Source organism: Carassius auratus, chromosome 12 (genome assembly GCF_003368295.1).
Source record: "Carassius auratus strain Wakin chromosome 12, ASM336829v1, whole genome shotgun sequence".
NCBI classification, from domain to species: domain Eukaryota; kingdom Metazoa; phylum Chordata; class Actinopteri; order Cypriniformes; family Cyprinidae; genus Carassius; species Carassius auratus.
In genome coordinates, this window is record NC_039254.1 from 11857617 (window position 1) to 11875687 (window position 18071).

An 18071-nucleotide genomic window follows, 5' to 3' on the forward strand; every position below is an offset into this window, starting at 1 on the left:
ACACAGAGTCAGCTGCAGAACATTTCGAAATAAAACACCACAAATGGCAGCTACACGAGCTAGTATGAATGCACACACGAAAACATAGTAAGGACATTTAGTTTGAATCTCCATGAGATATAAATGGAATTTGTGCATCCAGTGCAAAACCTTGCATGCAGGAAGTGCTGAATCTAAAAAAAGATGCATTTCACACAGCATTTGTCTTTTTTTCTTCTTTTTTTTTTAACTTAGCAATACAACAGCATTCTCGGACATTGCATTGACACCTACTAAACCTATTCTTTTTTTCATTTGTAAAGGTATGAAGAAAAAAAAACATACCTTGCGTTTTGTATTTATAATAATAAATATAAATGTTTAAAATATTATAAATTGTGCAATAATAATAATAATTTCATTAAAAAATATGTATTTTTTAATTTATACATGCAAGTAATTTTTGTCCACATTAATTACATAATATAATTACACTTAAAGAAATTAATAGGAAGCAATTACTGTTACTGTCTGAAGAAGGAGAAGTATAATTTTGTTTTATTATCATTAAGACACTGTGTAAATCATTATGAATGATAAAACTGATATTGATTGTAATGTGACCCTGAACCACAAAACTAGTCATAAGGATCAATTCAAATGTACATTAAAGCTGAATAAATAAGCTTTCCATTGATGTATAGTTTGTTAGGACTATATTTGGCTGAGATGCTACTATTTGAAAATCTGGTATCTGAGGGTGAAAACAAATATTGAGAAAAAGGCCTTTAAAGTTAAATTAACTTCTTAGCAATGCATATTACTAATCAAATATTACGTTTTGACATATTTACATTAGGAAATTTACTAAATATCTTCATGGAACATGATCTTTACTTATTATCCTAATGATTTTGGCATAAAATAAAAATCTATCATTTTGACCCATACAATGTAATGTTAGCTATTGCTACAAATATACACGTGCTACATATGGAGGTTTTGTGCTCCAGGGTCACATATATGGTTAACATTTAGAATTTGGTTACTGCTGCTGTACCTTATCCAAATGGAAATGTTAAACTGAAAACATAAAGCTAAAACTGTTAAAGGACCGAAGTGAATATATGTTAGTGTGTCTGGATGCGTGTCTTACTTGCAGATGGCACAGACAAAGCAGCGTGGATGGTATGTCTTGCCCAGGGCGGACACAACTTCTCCTTCAATGAACTCTTCACAACTGAAGCAGCGGGTGCCATAGAGTCGCTGATAATCCAGAGTGCAGATAAACTCGCCCTGACGCACAAAAAACCCTCCCTGAGCCAAATCACATCCACAAACTGCAAGAAAAAAAAAAGAGAGAGAGATAGTTATTGCTACAATGTGTTCATCTTTATTGATAACATAACATTTCCAGAATTCAAGTCACTTGAATGTGTGCAAAACCTGAAAATTATAAATTTTGGTGAGGATTGAGAAGAAACCTGTTGGTGCTTCCATTTATAGTCACTAATAGTCAGTGCTCTAATTAACAAACATCTAATATAGACTATAAATGGGTATATAATCTAATATGACAAAAATATATTGAAATATAAGGGGAAAATGTTAGGGAGGGATGATTTAGGAAGAGATCCAGTCAGAAATCATCTTCTTAATTTGAAGTGTTTATTTTATTTTCATTTTAAGATATATAATGATAAAATATATAATAAGTTATATATTATATAATGAATAATGATTTTGGAAATATGAGATAAATGCTTAATAAATGCATTTTACTGTAACTCAACCCGTTAGATTTTAGTATACTATAGGCTAAATTTGACTAAAACCATATTTAGTTAACTAAAACCAGACTAAACAATTCAGATGACTGAAACTAAATGGCATTTTAGTCAAAAGGCTATGAGTTTAACTGAATCAAAATGTGCTGTCAAAATGAAAACTGGTTTGTGATTAATGGGTCTGAGGAATAAATATGCGTATTACCCATAATGATATAATGACTACCCAAATCATGTGTTTGGGTGTGTGTCCGTTTGTTTATGTGAGCAGAGTAATTATTGTGTTTCTAATAAGCACATCATGACATGATCCAGGCAGATGGAGACTGGAGACCAGGCAGGTGCATGAGTGGACAGGACAAAACTAAATCAAACACAACCTTCCTCTAATTTTCCCCTCTCCCTCATTGAATAACTCAATCTCTCCCCACTCTCTCTTTCCTTTTCTCACAGTCATTTTTCCACTAAAACAGGAACCACATCAGGAACATAATACACACAGACACGCTCCGATGATATCATTCTCAGGGCTGATCCATTTTCCACCTCCTCTGAGGTAAATGATAACTGTGGAATTTCCTTCTCTCCCATGGCTTTTCTTTCTGTCAGTCCAGAGCTGAGATCTCTCATTGTGAATAACAGACAACAACAACTGCACCTCTTTCTTCAGTTCTTAGTTGTCTGCTTTTATCATTTTAGCAATAAAACACTAAAAATAAGTGCTGTCAAACGATTCATCGCATCCAAAATAAAAGTTTTTGTTTACATAATATATGTGTATAATGCATATATTTATTATTTATATACAAATACAAAACACATGCATGTATATATTTAAGAATTTAAGAAAAACATGTTATAGGTTCTATATATATAAAATATAAGAATATAAATATATTCATGTAAATATTTACAAAATATTAACTGTATGTGTGTGTATTTATACTGTATATACATAATAAATATACATAGTACACATACGTATATTATGTAAAGAAAAACTTTTATTTTGGATGCGATCAATTGTTTGACAGCACTATTAAAAATGTTATGGTAAAAAACAACAACTGTTAATTGGTTAGCATTAAGCTTCCCTACTATATACCATAAAAAATAACAATGTAATACATCTAATGTAATTTTACAATAAATACTGTACAGTTTTAAAAAGCAAATAGGAACAAGTCATATATTATAAACTGTTATAAATTAACAGTGAAAAACAGTAAATTGACATTCCCAGAATTTCCTGTTTGAAACTTCTCATTTTATGTTTTTTTTTCATTTAAACAACTGTTTTTTTTCTTTTCTTTTCTTTTACAGGTATGTATCTCTGGGCAGTACGTTACATATTATGTTGTTAACATTATTGTATTATTAAGTGTCATGTCCGTTACAATGATGGTGTTTTTTATTTGTGTGCACCTTATACTGTATACACCTTATACTGTACTGTATACTGTATTTTAGTTGTTGTTTTTTTCGAATCTGTTCTTCCAACCACAGCTTTTTAACATGTTAAACAAATACAACAGAAAATTTGCTCTGTAAAATCCAAATATAATATAACATTATAAAAAAATTAATAAAACAAATTTTCAGTACAGAAGGAAAAACTCAATGCAAAATCTAATCTGGACTATGCGATCCATATTCATTTTATTGCTTTTTATTCTTACTGCAAGTCAACAATTGCCTCAGTGTGTCTGTTTATTTTTAATGAATATCAGGAGAAACATTTGAGAATAAGTTGAAACATATAAAACATTTTGCTCTAAAAGAACAACTCCTGAGCAGTAAACAATCCCAGTATATTATAGTGAGTGCATCCTATTCTCTCCAAGTGCCTGACAGTTATCCACCTGCCTCTGTCAGATCCTATCTTGAATGACCTCACTTTGCTGTTTCATAATAAGCTTTAGCACACAGAAAACTGGCTCTCTCTCTCGCTCTCTTTCACAGACACCCAAATGCACACTTATACTTATACGTGTACTAATTCCCGTGCTAGCACAACACAATGCATTCTAGTAATGATCCGTTCTAAGTAAAAATCCAAACAATAACACGGGAATGTTGCTCAGGAAGTGTCAGGCATATTTTCCACAGCTGCTGAAGAATGATTAGCTGGCACCTGTGATGTGGAAGGTTAGCTAGGTTATAGGCATATGCGGTGTGACAATGTGTGAATTCTGTTCCAAATGAATTAAAACTTCCTCCTAAAATCACAAACTGTCTTAAAGAGAACATTTAAAGTAAGAGGACAGAGCAAGACTGAAAACAACATTGAACTTCTCATTTTAAGAGATGCCATGGATGCTTTATTCGTTTTCATTTATCTTGTTTTGGCAATTTTAAATATTATTGTAGTCAGTTTCATAAGGTATTTCTTAAAAAATAAAAAAATTACTAAAACTTTTTTTTTTTCGCAGTGAAATTTTAAACAAATAAATATAATTTTTATATACAAAGGTATATTTATACTTTACTGGGAAAAAAGTGCGTAATTTATAAGGATATCATGTTTCAAAATTAAATAACTACTGTATAAATAAATTAGGTATTTTAGTAATATAAGCCAAATATAGTCAATTATAAAAAATAAGTATTATTAACTATTAATGACAAGATTTGTTTGCAGTTACTAATTGATCTGTCAATAGAGTAAAATAGTTGTGATTGATCTCATGATTTAATACCAATGTTTAGAAAGGAGAATTAAGTTATAATATCAAATGCCAGCTAAATTATTACATTAAACATTTATTAAGTTACATTTAGCAGACGCTTTTATTCAAAGTGACTTAAAGGGCATTCAGGCTATACATTTCTTTTTAACAGTATCCATGTTCCTTGGGAATTGAACCCACAACCTTTTGCGCTGCTAACGCAGTGCTCTACCACCGAGTCACAGGAACATTCAGTGAACATTCAAAGGTCAATTCATTGACTTTGACCAATAAATACTTCTTAGTGAAGGTTTTTGTGGACCCCTCATCATCCCATTGCAGCCCTGCCCCTGGACCCCAGTTTGAAAAACACTGGTCTAAGCATACTTTTGCCCATCAAGTACTGAAGAATGTAACCCAAACCCAGCAATGATAAGAAGTCCTCAACACTGGGCACCACAGGGTGTGTCTTTCACCCTGCTGAGTAAATTTAGCTCAGCTGCAGACAGAAAACAACACCTGAATAAGAGCAGCAAGGAATGTCTGTGAGCAACGCTGCTCTCATGATCACACACACGAGCAGTCTTCACTCAGCTGAAAGTGTGCAAGTTACAATGTTAAACTATCACTTTGAAATCTAAAGGATGTTTTCATCCAAAACAGCAAATACCAGAACAATTCCAGGAACAGCCCTCCCTGGGGTTAAGTGCTCCATATGGACACCCCATCAGCACCTTGGGAATGAACACTTTGAGTGCTGAAGCTCCCAAGAATGGCACACCTGCCATTTGATGACTGAAGGGTACAGATACAGAAAAAAACTGAGAAATTAAAAAAACGTGAAAGAAAAAAAAAACAGCACAGCTAAGGAGGTTATACAAGCGGCACTAAAAAGAGGATGGGTTGGGCTAGAAGAAATGGAACATGGAAAAATGATGGTGAAGGAAGATAAGCAGACTATAGAATAGGGAAGGAGTGCAAACAAGAAAAATTGGGAGGGTGAAGTCAACATGGAAACTTGAGGATCTTAATATTGGACTCAAAATAAAATCTCTGGATCGCAATTCTCAACATGTCTGACTCTCTGAAACCTAAACTTTGCGATGCAACAAGAGCAAGTAAACAAGATTATAAAAAAAAACGCTTTGGTGGGCAAAAGCAATTCCTTTACACATTCCTTACCTGAGGCACTCTAAATCGAAGGAAGACATTTGGGAACAAATCTCGGAAGCTATCGGTGAAAGATCAATAAAGCTGCAGGGTTAAATCTCTTTCCTCAAGGCCAAAGAATTGCGAAAGCTAGTACCAGTGACATGTAATTGGCAGGACTCGCATCAACAGAGTGAAGCGTTTTATTCCTGTAGGGTAATATAACCCCTCTACACACTGTCTAAGCCAACACTAGCAAGCTCTAGTGTTCCAACTGAATTCTCTGGCAATCTAAAATGGCGCTAGAGTGCATGCTTCCATGACTGTACATATCGACATATCGTAGCCCATGGTGCAGAGGGAGAAGCTCAGCAGTAATGCATAATCGAATGACTGTTAATGCTGCATATAACTCCTGGCGAATATGATTTTATGGGCTCATTTTGGCCAAAATGGTCAGGTGCAGATGATTAATTAGAAAATAAAATCAAATGCAAAGCAATACAAAAAACTTACAAAGCATTAGAGTGTACTCTCTTTAAGGTCAATAAAGGCATTAAGTACAGCTACTGCCGTTGGATTAGACAGTCTGCTAATGGACTGTGGGTGGTATTTTTGCATGAGGTTGAGACTACCTCATGATGAACACAGTATCACAATATTGCATCCTGCAGATGATGCAGAAAACAACCCTATTAGGTATCAGCACACCTTTGGCAATGAACTTCGCATCGATGACCTAATGAACAGAAGAATCCTGCATCATCACCTTCATTTGGCAGAGGATCTGAAGCTCCAACTGTGACATTCACCTTGAGAGTCCTGAGCATTCACTGCACTACAGCACAGAGTTTTCTGTTCTACATGACCTGCAATTACACGTTAACTTAATCTAAACTAACTAAGAGCATATTAGTGTGCACTAATATAACGAATAAGGCTTGGACATGTAACACCAAGTAGCTGACTGTCTAAACAGCAGAGAAAATGAAATACGATAAGAAAATGCATCTCTGAAAAAGCACATATTGTAGACACTGCACATGAAAGGCCTGGGCTACCAGCCAGACAAACTAGTGCACTGAATAAATGCTTAGCTTACACCACAGAAAAAAATATATACACACATGCATATATACAAAATAGATGAGGCTGACAACTCATCCAATAGAGCAAAGTGAAATGTATTTAATTATGATCAATTAAGGTTAATTATCAATTTGCAGCTATTATGAATAAACTAAAACAATTAAAACTACATTTTTGTCAAACGAAGAAAGGGAGGATACAGTATTTGTTGTTGTCTTGCTGTAATGTTGTTTGCAATATGAAACCTTTTGCATAGAGCATTTTACTATAAAGACAGTTGCATCACTTTACACTTCATATTATCTTTTCATCTGAGGTCCAATGAGTGTATAACGACTGTATAAGTGGGTTAGTGGTATTAGTGTTATTTTATACATAGAATGTGAACTCCTGCAGGCCTTGAAAAGAGATCGCAAAAACAGAAACAAAATACCCACACCATTTTTCCCATATCGTATGATGTGAAATGACATAACATGGATTGGCTTTAAATTACTGGAATGACCTATAAATGTTAGACAACAATACAGTAAGACCAGGATTTTTTATCTTATGCTCAACAATCATAAAAATCAAGTATAAACACTAATTTCATGAAATATTATTACAATTTACAATGAAATATTTTTCTATTTTAATATTATTTAAAATGTCATTTAGTCCTGTGAATACACAGCTGAATTTTCAGCAATTACTGCAGTCTTCAGTGTCAGGTGGGCCTTCGCAAATGATTCTTATATTCTGATTTGAGGGGATTTCTATTTATTAACATTTGAATTGTAGTGTATGTGATTATGTACACTCACTTCAAAAAGTATTGGAACAGTGAGGGCAATTTATTTATTTTTGCTGTAGGCTGAACATTTTTGGGTTCGACATCAAAAGAGGACTATGAGACAAGCTTTTATTTTCAGATATTTACATTTGGCTCTGATACACAACTTAGAAGATAGCACATTTTGTCTGAACCCACCCATTTCTCATGTGAGCAAAGGTATTGGGCAGATTGACTTAAACTAGGTTAACGTGAATAAGAATTGATATTTAGTTGCAAATCCTTTGCTTGCAATAACTGCATCAAGCCTGTGATCCGTTGTCATCACCGAACTTTTGCATTCTTCTTTTGTGATGTTTTTACAGGCTTTCACCGCATCCTCTTTCAGTTGTGGTTTGTTTTGGAGGGTTACTACAGGGTTATACAGTCTCTACTTCAGAGAGTAAAATGCATGCTCTATAGGGTTTAAGTGTGGAGATTGACTTAGCAGTAGAAAACCTTCCACTTCTTCCCCCGATGAGTGTTTTGGGTCTTCGTCTTGCTGCATGATGACGGATCTCCCAATCAGTTTGGTTGCATCCTTTTGTATACTGGAAGCCAAAATGTTTCTGTAGACTTCTGAGTGCATTTTGCTGATGCCATCATGTGTTACATCATCAGTAAAGATTAATGAGCCCGTCCCAGAAGCAGCCATGCAAGACCAAGCCATTACTTTACCTCCACTGTGTTTCATCAGTCCATAAAACTTTGTCCCAGAATTCTTGAGGCTTGTCTCTATACTTTTTGGTAAATTCCATCCTGGCCTTCTTATTCTTCTTACTAATCTTCTGTTTTATCTTCTGCATCTTCTGGTGTAGCTTTACGTTTGTTCATGAAGTCTTCTGCGAACATTAGATTGTGAAACATTCACACCTGCCCTCTGGAGGTTGTTGCTGATGTCACTAACAGTTTTTTTAGGGTCTTTCTTTACAGCTGTCACAATGTTTCTGTCTTCAACTGCTGTTGGTTTCCTTGGTCTACCCATTCAAGATACGTTACTCAGTACACCAGTGGTTTCTTTCTTCTTCATTACATTCCAAATGGTTGTACTGGCTATGGCCAATGTTTGTGAAATGGCTCCGATTGATTATTCATCTTCTCTTAGCTTCACTATTGCTTGTTTTTCACCCATAGACAGATCTCTGGTTTTCATGTTGGTTAAATGTCTAACTATAAATGCAGTCTACACAGGCAAAACCCAAATCTAAACTTACCACAGACATTCAGTGCTATTTATTGTTTGAATAATCAATGTAACCGGATACACCAGGGCAACAAAACACACCTGTCAGTCACATGTTCCAGTACTTTTGCTCACATGAGCAATGGGTGGGTTCCAACAAAAGGTGCTATCTTCTAAGTTGTGTATCAGATCCAGATGTAAAACCCTGAAAATAAAAGCTGAAATGTTGATGTCTTGTCTCATATTCATTTTTTGATGTCAAACCCGAATGTGTTCAGTCTACAGTAAAAATAAAGGAAAACACCAATACTTCTGGAGGGGAGTGTAGATTATAATAAAAAAATACAGAAGGTTAACACATTACTCAGTTTTTAACTAAGCATATTTACTTGTCTGAATCATTTATGTTTTTTATAAAGCTAGTGTACATAAACACTAGGTAACACTTTAGTACAGGGACCAATTCTCACTATTAATAGTTGCTTATTATTGTGCCTACTGTTAACATATTGGCTGTTTTACAAAACACATATTGTGCATGACCGTATTCTAAGCAGCAAATTAGGAGTTTGAGGCAAAAGTCGTAGTTAATGGTTTGTTAATTGCGAGAATTGGACCTTAAGATAAAGTGCAATCATATGCTATACACTAAACCAAATCCGGCATTAACCATTAAACTTATTTGTATTATTTTATTTATTTATGAATAATATATGAGTTTTTGTCAGATTTACCTAATTTCCGTGTGACACCCATACTATTTTAAAACCATGTAAACACCCAAACAGACACACATAATCCGACAAGCATCTGTAAATGAGCAGCAAAAAAGCAGTTGCATCCTGCCTATTTCATAGAGATATTCAATGATAGTAGAGTAAATCTCAGCTGATCATAATCCAATGTGACAGATGGGACTAAATAATAATTTGTTCCCAAATCCAATAAAAATGCCAGAGAATGGGGGAAATATATATTTGTCATTTCACAGCATCCATGGTTTCGATACACCATTGTTGAGTTATTGGTGCTAAATTATGAATAGAAAGCCTCTGCGGCTAAATGTCCCTGATGAGCGCTACTAAAAGAGGGACTAAATAAAGTGTGTCATTTATTAATTCTGCTGAATCCTTCTGGATCTGTGGAGTTGTTATATAATGTCGGTGGCGGCTCAGTTGCAGTGGGAAACAGTTTGAAATAGCCTTGAGCACACAAACCCATTGTGCTCTGTCCTTGAGTGGGAAACAATTGAATTTTGTGTGTTAAATCAACTGACAGGATTTAACTGGGAAATATGTACTTGGAGGTTTCATTGAAAAACTACTGAAACAACACTGAAATGACAACTAAATAATTACAATTCTATATAAAATAGTAGTCATATTATGACATAGCCTATCTGTAAATACGAATTGTTCATTACTGTATTTAAAACATCCCTATTTAACACAGAAAATTACATTAATCAACATATTTTGAATTACAAAGCCATGAAAATCTCCACGCATACAAGTGTGCATACGTAAAGGCCTACAGAAACCATATCACTTGCCAAATGCACTTATAAATATATGAGGCTCATCATGTTTCACATGTTGAACTCCAGCGCTGTCAGAGAGAGAGAAGAGGCAGAGGCTGCCTCGGAAAAAATACTAGGAAATTTTTGGTTTGGGAAATCACAGACTTTCTAAGAATTCGAATTAAATCATTTCAACATTTTCCCAAGATGAGGTATCAAGATTCAAGACTTTACTGTGGTGTGTGTGTGTGTGTTTTACTAGGGGACTCAGGCAAACAAAAGGCAGCTGTATTAGGGTGTTTTCAGTAGGGTGTAGGTCACACATTTTAACAGGAGTAAACACACACACACACAACATGTATATTTTAGCAGATCTTTAAATGGTTGGTATTTAATATGTTATATATAATGCTTTATTAATATTGAGTTAGAGCATGTTTAGAACAGATATCCCTCTCCAGTTACATTACTTTTACAATTAGTCCAATTTACATAAAACTATACACTTAGGGTATGTTTGTGACCATAGTGCTATACATTAAAATATGTTTCTTTCTATTCCAACCTGCTGAGAACAACTGCATGTATATATATCTATATTTTTATGCATATGCCTATTTTGTTTGAATAATATATTTGAGCTCACAAATCTGGAACGAGCGTTGGGCGTGCTCAGTCCAGCCTTTATAGAGCAATGAAATCCCCACTGTGCAGAATAGCATTGCCATGTTGTCATGGTGTGCATGAAACAAATACAGGCAGTTTTACGATAATGAATTCCCCCACGTGTCTCTGTCCTTCTCCAGACCTCCATACGAATGCTCCAAAACATCTCAGAATGAAGCAATATCATCTGCTTTGTTTGATGTTTTACATAACAAATGAGCTGAAGGTGGTGTGACAGCACACTGAGTGCTAGAAAGACACACTCTCAAACACACTTCCTGTAAAAAACAACCCCAGCCCACATAACCAGTGTTCCTAGAATGACTCCTATAAAAGAAAAAAACAATGAGGCACTGTATTTGTAATTGCTGAAGTTGAAGAACTCATGTATGATTAAGAATGTAAGTGCAAATTTGAAACAATTAAAGGCTTGACAATTAAAGCAATTAATGTCCGGAAATACTGACATTCCTTGCTTATCCCATTGTTTGTGGATACACCTATTATAGAATTGTATTAAGCATTTTGGATGAATAAAAAATAAATATCAGTCTCACCACTGTTAATGCTAATGGGGTGAAAGGTGGGAAGAATTTGAGGGACCGGCGTTGAAGTCTACTTTAATTAAGAAATAACTGTATGCAAATTCCTGTATTAATTCTGTAAATACTAATGCAGAAACTCAATTCTATTATAAAAATGCCCATTTTCAAGCAAATCTATAAGTATTTAAATAAACTCAATAGTAATAGTTACAATTAAAAGTTAAGGTAAAGTAATTTGATAAAAAAAATACAGTACATGATATTGTGAAATATTATTGCAGTTGAAAACTGTTTCCTATTTGAACACACTGTAAAATTTAATTTATGTCCATGACGGAGAAGCTGAATTTTTAGCAGCAATCTCAAGTTTTCAGTTTGCGTAACGTGATCCTTGAGAAATCAATCTAATATGCTGTTTTGGTGCACAAGAAACAAAAGGTACAAAAGCTGTCACTGGGGTGGTACCTTCAAAATCTACATTTTTTTACCCAAACGGTGCATATTAGTACCTAAGAGGTTCATATTAGTGCTTAAAATTACCTTTTGAAGGGGTAGTGCCCTTTTGCAATGTTAAAAACAGTGGTGCTGATTAATATTTTTGTAGAATAGAAATCCTTTGTAACAACAAAATCTCTTTCCTCTCACATTTGACCAATTTAAAGCATCCTTGTTGAATAAAACAGTTGTGTATATCCATGCATATCATAAGAAATAGGTTATCTTCACTCTCACCCCTAGCTCAGTGTGTGATAAAACACATGACACAAAAAAGCATGACACATTGATTATTCAGATAACACAATCTATTTCTAAATACACACCTAATTACAAAATAAGGGTGAACTGCACATGCCTGTCTATTCTGTTTTACAAAACTAGCCTTAACAACTCTGTATTAAATCTGTAATTATTAGTGCTTAGCTTATAACGTGCCAGGTATTTAAAACATTAAGAGTTAAGGGTGGAAGGTTATCAAAAAAATTAAATAAGAGCAGCAACTGCAGTAACCGCACTGACTGATGCTGTGAGGTAAGAATAAACGTGCTAAACTCTATTAAGATCATCACATTGTCTCAACCCTGAGGTCACCTAGCAACCCCTGACTGTATTCACAACATCATCAGGCTGAAAACAGCCGGCGCTGGGAGAAATGATCTTGCTTATGCATAAGCAGACACACATACACAGACAGACAAAACAAGAATCCAGAGAGACCCATGTGTTTGGCTTAATTGGAGCTATTCTTGATGAAATCAGATCGCAAACAGATGAAACATCGCCACCTTAATAAACTTCCTCTCTGCTCTATGGTTGTGGCAGACTGCTGTCCCAAACAATATGCACCCCACCCTCCCCGTTCATGGAGAATGATTGAGTATGTTAATGTTAATACAGTGCCACACTGCACAAAAGAATACCTCGATGTTTTCATTACATTTGTTTTGTGTTCAGGTTCTAGAAGTTGTACATTCAAAGTGCCTTTCAAGATTCCCTAAGGGTATAAGCCATTATATACCTGTCTGAAAACTGCCACACAAGAATAGTACATAGATGGAGTGAGTGGGTGTTGACTGACGTGTTACCTTTGCAGACAAAGCACTTGATGTGGAAGTGTTTGTTCTGCACCCGGAGCACCTCGCCTTTGCAGGGCTTGCCACAGTTTTGACACGGGATGGAGCTGCTCTGCCGCTGTCCCTTCTGCTGCTCCAGGGGACTGTGAACAGCCTGCTGGTGAAACACTGTGGAGACACAGGGAGGAAAAAAGTTTGACGGAAAAGTGTCTATGACAGGTGACAGGAATAGAAACGTTTAGGAATTAGTCAACAACCAAAACTAATCTAACCTAGTATGCTATTGCAAATTTAGACAATGAATAGTCAATAATGAAAATCTGTCATTATTTTGAATACATAAAATATATAATTATTTCATTATTATTCTTTCAAATATGTCTATTCATTATTTTTTATTAGTACTGCTAAATGATTAATCGCCATTAATTGCATCCAAAATAAAAGTTTTTGTTTACATAATATGCATGTGTACTGTGAATATTTATTATCTATATAAATACACCTAAAGTATATATTTTGAAAATATTTACATATATATGTATAAATATATAACAATTAAAAGTCAAACATAACATAGTTATCTTAAATATATACATGCATGTGTGTGTATTTATATATATATATATATATATATATATATATATATATATATATATATATATAATAAATATACAAAGTATACACATTACACACATATATTATGTAAACAAAAACTTCTTTTGGATGTGATTTTGTTAGGTGTAACAATAATGTAGCATGTTTGAAAAGTAAATCCTGAAGTTGTCTACATCTCATTGTCGTGAATTTTTTGACATCTGTGAATATAATCAAAACCAGCAGTTTACTTAAAAAAAAAATTAAATAAATTAATTAATTAATTAATTCTCCCAATGATTCTTTAAACGGGGCAAGCATAGTTATTGGTAACTAAATCAAATAAAAATGTAATAAAATTAGGTGGGATGTTCTGAATTTTTATTTTTTTTAATTAGAAATGTAAGCTGAAAATAACTGAAACAAGTTAAAAGTACTAAAAAAGCTAAATAGAAATATAAAACAACTAATAATTGTGACAAAAAGCACATAATAGTAACTAAAACCTAAACTAATAAATAAATACAATTAAAATTATAAAAAATGCAAATTTTAAGAATTTGAATGAATACTACAACAGTTATATAATTGTACATTCTTGAAAATGTTTATTTATTATATATATATATATATATATATATAAAACAATAACCTATAGATGCGCTACTTTAAATGTAAATCCTTAAGTTGTCTATATCATATCATTGTTGTGAATTTTCAGACATTTGAAAAAGGTTGCAATTTACTTTTTTTATCAACTAAAAGAGAATTGATTAATGTCATAGGAATGCATTCTTGTTTTTTCCTCCTCCAGATCATGAGCGTGGATACATACTAAAAATATGACATGACCTTGTACCCTCTCTCACACCATTGTTCACAGATAATCACCAGAACAGTGAAGATGAGTTTGCAGTAGACATGGATGACGTCAGGCCTCTGCTCTCCTTTGTTAAAGCTGTTTAAGCTGCTGTTTGCGCCTGTCTGGCACCCAATATTCACACCTACTCCATTACAAAGGCATGTAAACTCAAACAAACACTTTATAATAGAGTCCAACACACAGCTAGAGAAAAACATTCAACCTCTTTTTTTTTTTTCAAAGGGTGTGTAGCAAAACTGGTTCTGTTGGACGTCCCGTTCCATTCTGTAGTGGGATTTTCACAACAGGTGTTCACTTTGTGAAATCTATAGGATAAATGGCTACAGAGAAATGTGTTGTTTCTAAATGCGCAAACCTGTATTGTATGCCTCATTCCTCGAGATGTTTGTAAGAGCTGGTGGTTTCATCTCATTCACACAGAATTACTGAGCCTTTGACTCTAATTAGATAGAAGTGCTTTGGGAGGAAACAACAGAAATCACTGAATGTGTGTTTGTTTGTGTGTGTTTGACTGCATTTGTCATGATGTCATAATAGTGGTCACACAGTATGGGACACTAATTTAAAGTCAATGTGAATTTCGATTTTCATCCCATTTAAATTTTTAATGTGACATAATTCAGAGAAAAACATGTGGAAACAATTGTTCCGGTTCAACAAACTGGAAATTGTTTGAATCATAGAAAGTAGGTGTCGAAATGTCAGGAGTCAGACCAGTTGTGAGTTTGCCAAATCAATGCCTAAAAACATTTTAGCTGTTGGTTAACATAATCCAATATAGCCTGAACGGACTAAGCAATGTCAGCAGAAAAGGAGCAAGTTATTACATTTTCATGAGTGAGATATTCTTCGAAACTCTCTAAATAAATCATATGAGGTCCTCTGAACCAGAAAGGATAGTTTAAGAATTAGTATTTGTCATTCAGATACAGGCTGATGAGAGAAAACAGAAACAGGCTGGCTAATGTCAATCTCTTTTACCTGTACCATTAATCCACCGATTGGCTCAGCATCACATTTAAACTTGACACTAATACACTCTGTGAACTTCCACTACATCAACTGGTTTTTTTCAATTATTGTGCACTTGCATCGCAGAAACAGCAATCTGGGAACGTTTTAAAGCACAAGCTTTTTCCTGCTTTCACAGATCAGGTAGAGTTGTTAAACAACAGTCGACATGTATGATAATCCATAAAAGTGCAATAAAAACTATGGATGACTCACTTTTAACATGTTGAGTGTATATGGTAATGCTTTATACCTTTAATGAATCTTTTGAGGTTACAGTCAAATGACAGAAGACAGATAGTATTTTCATAAACAGTTCTACAGGTTCTTTTATTTGCATGAAGTATGCTTCCAATAAAGAAAAGAATGCTTTAAGTCCCATCACCCCTCATAAAAAGGTCAATGCACTTAACCAATGTCTGGTATATTCCAACTACAATCTCAAACAAAGAATGGGGACAGAACGGACAAACTTTTCATTACAGACCAGCATGCAATTAATTTGCATGTTGTCTACCATTAATTTAGACTCATCTACATTTTTAAAGGGGTTAAATGTTATGCCAAAAAACACAGACGTCGTAAACAGTCTAAAAGATTCCCTCATTAAACTTTCATGCACTTTGTACCTCAGCATCTGAGACTCAAATGATGAAGACATCGTCAACCAGAATTAATTTACATTGAATATTCTTAATTCTTCTGCATAACAAAAAAGTATGTACATTTTGCAAAATACCTTCAGTCCAGAAGAAAGGGCGAACTATTACTAAAGCTTTCAAGTCACAATGTCTGTCAAAAGTACTATAGGGTGTATAAAAAGATTGTGGTTCCAGTCAGCACAAACCTTCCATAAACTAGCAAACCACATCATAAAAGAGAGAAAACAGCGATTGAATCTTATAAGCCTTACCACATCTCCTCTGATAAGAACTCAACGAGTCAGGGTGGATCATAATCAGGTTCTCATGAAATACAAAAACAATCCAGAGTTTTCCCAAATCTCTGATTCCTTTCAACCTGAGCCAAAGATCTGCGGTTAAATTAATAAAGGCATGAAGCCGTACTGCAGTAGGAAGATCCCTATCACCCGCTCTCTTCATACACTCATCTGCATGCTTCAGATGTTCTCATCATATATCATCAAAACCTCTGTAAGCACGACCAACTAAAGGTCAGCATAAGGGAGGAGTTTGTTCCAAATGTCGTTAAACACACACACACACACACACATTACTTTTCACCAACTTGCTTGTTCATATATACAGCCACAGTCATCCATCTTTAAGCAGGTTCTCCATAAATAGAGCATCTAGTAGTCAACCCGTGGGGATCCCATCATGCCCTTCTACATTCTGCTGGAGTCCATGCGCATCGCTGACATGACTGTGTATTTGAAAGGCTCAGATTTCCACCGCAGGATATTCAACTAGCCAAAAATCACTCGTCATTTGCCTTATTTTGCAAATGAAATTGTGGGTTTTGGGGTATTATTGAATAATAGAAAGCATTTGAAAACTAGAGCATTCATCATATTACTCTTGTGCAACAGCATAATTCAAAACTGCAGCATGCTTCTATAGTTATGAGTTATATAAGACCCCATTCCTCAAATATCACACTGTGCATGGCGAGGCTGTTTGATGTTCCCTGTAAGAAACGAGAGGAGGTTTATATTTTCATCTCCTGCATTCACCATCTCTTCATTCACCTCAACTGAAGTGTATAAGTTCATGAAACATATGGAGTCACATCTTGACCTCAAAGTGACCTAATGGTCACAGTCACATTTTGATGATTCTTCTGTATTAAATGTCACTCATCAGGTTTTCAGCTGTGCAGGGTGAAACAGCCAATGAGAAGTTTCAAGAAACTTCAACAAGACAAATATATATGGAAAGAAATTGTTATACTTGTCTTATACTTATACTAAGTGTTGTTAATTATAATTGTTTTGTATAACTTGGAACTCCACAAGCTAGTACATTCATCAATGTGCAGCTGTACATACATACTCTTTTTCATTTAGCTCTAGATTTAATTTTTAACAATTTTCAGATGGCTGAGGAAAACAAAAAACAAGTAGATAGTGTGCACTGGTGAGGAAAATCCTGCTAAATTAAAAGATTTTGGTGGTAAAGTCACAGCAAATACTCCGATAGATGCTTACATCTCTATAAGAAACTTAAAGGACTAAAACCAGTGTGTCTGAAGATGATCCTCGGACATGGAAGGATGATTAAAGGATTTTCAAGCAAATTACACGCTCATGAGCATAGAGTGCCCATTTAGAGGCAACTAGAGGTAACTCCATTTCAGCAGCTTTCTGCCTGGAAGGACAACAACGGGAACCACAGTAATGGATTTAAAGCACTTAAGCCAAGTCTCATTCATTGTGGTAGTGAAAAAGCCAGATAAACATCCAAGACTCAATGCCACAGATTATATTTGTGCACTTATGTTCATTGATATACCAATTTCATACTCAAATGAAACAGAAAGACACGATTACGTTTGCAGAGCAAGAATCAGATTGTAGAAATCCAGTTCAAATATGCAAAGACAGCAACTACCTTTTATGTTTAATTTCTTAATATTTCTTTTAGAGC

General features: G+C 34.5%; 1 protein-coding gene across 8 annotated transcripts in view; it reads right to left on the minus strand.

Moving 5' to 3' along the window:
* LOC113111849 (actin-binding LIM protein 2-like) overlaps positions 1-18071 on the minus strand; it is a 57390-nt gene that overhangs the window by 28564 nt on the left and 10755 nt on the right. For all 8 annotated transcript variants that reach the window (XM_026277005.1, XM_026277008.1, XM_026277011.1 and 5 more), the window contains exons 2-3: positions 12984-13139; positions 1136-1319 (exon numbers count right to left, since the gene is read on the minus strand). In XM_026277005.1, coding sequence (XP_026132790.1) covers positions 1136-1319; positions 12984-13139 — 340 coding nt within the window. The remainder of the gene's footprint in view (positions 1-1135; positions 1320-12983; positions 13140-18071) is intronic.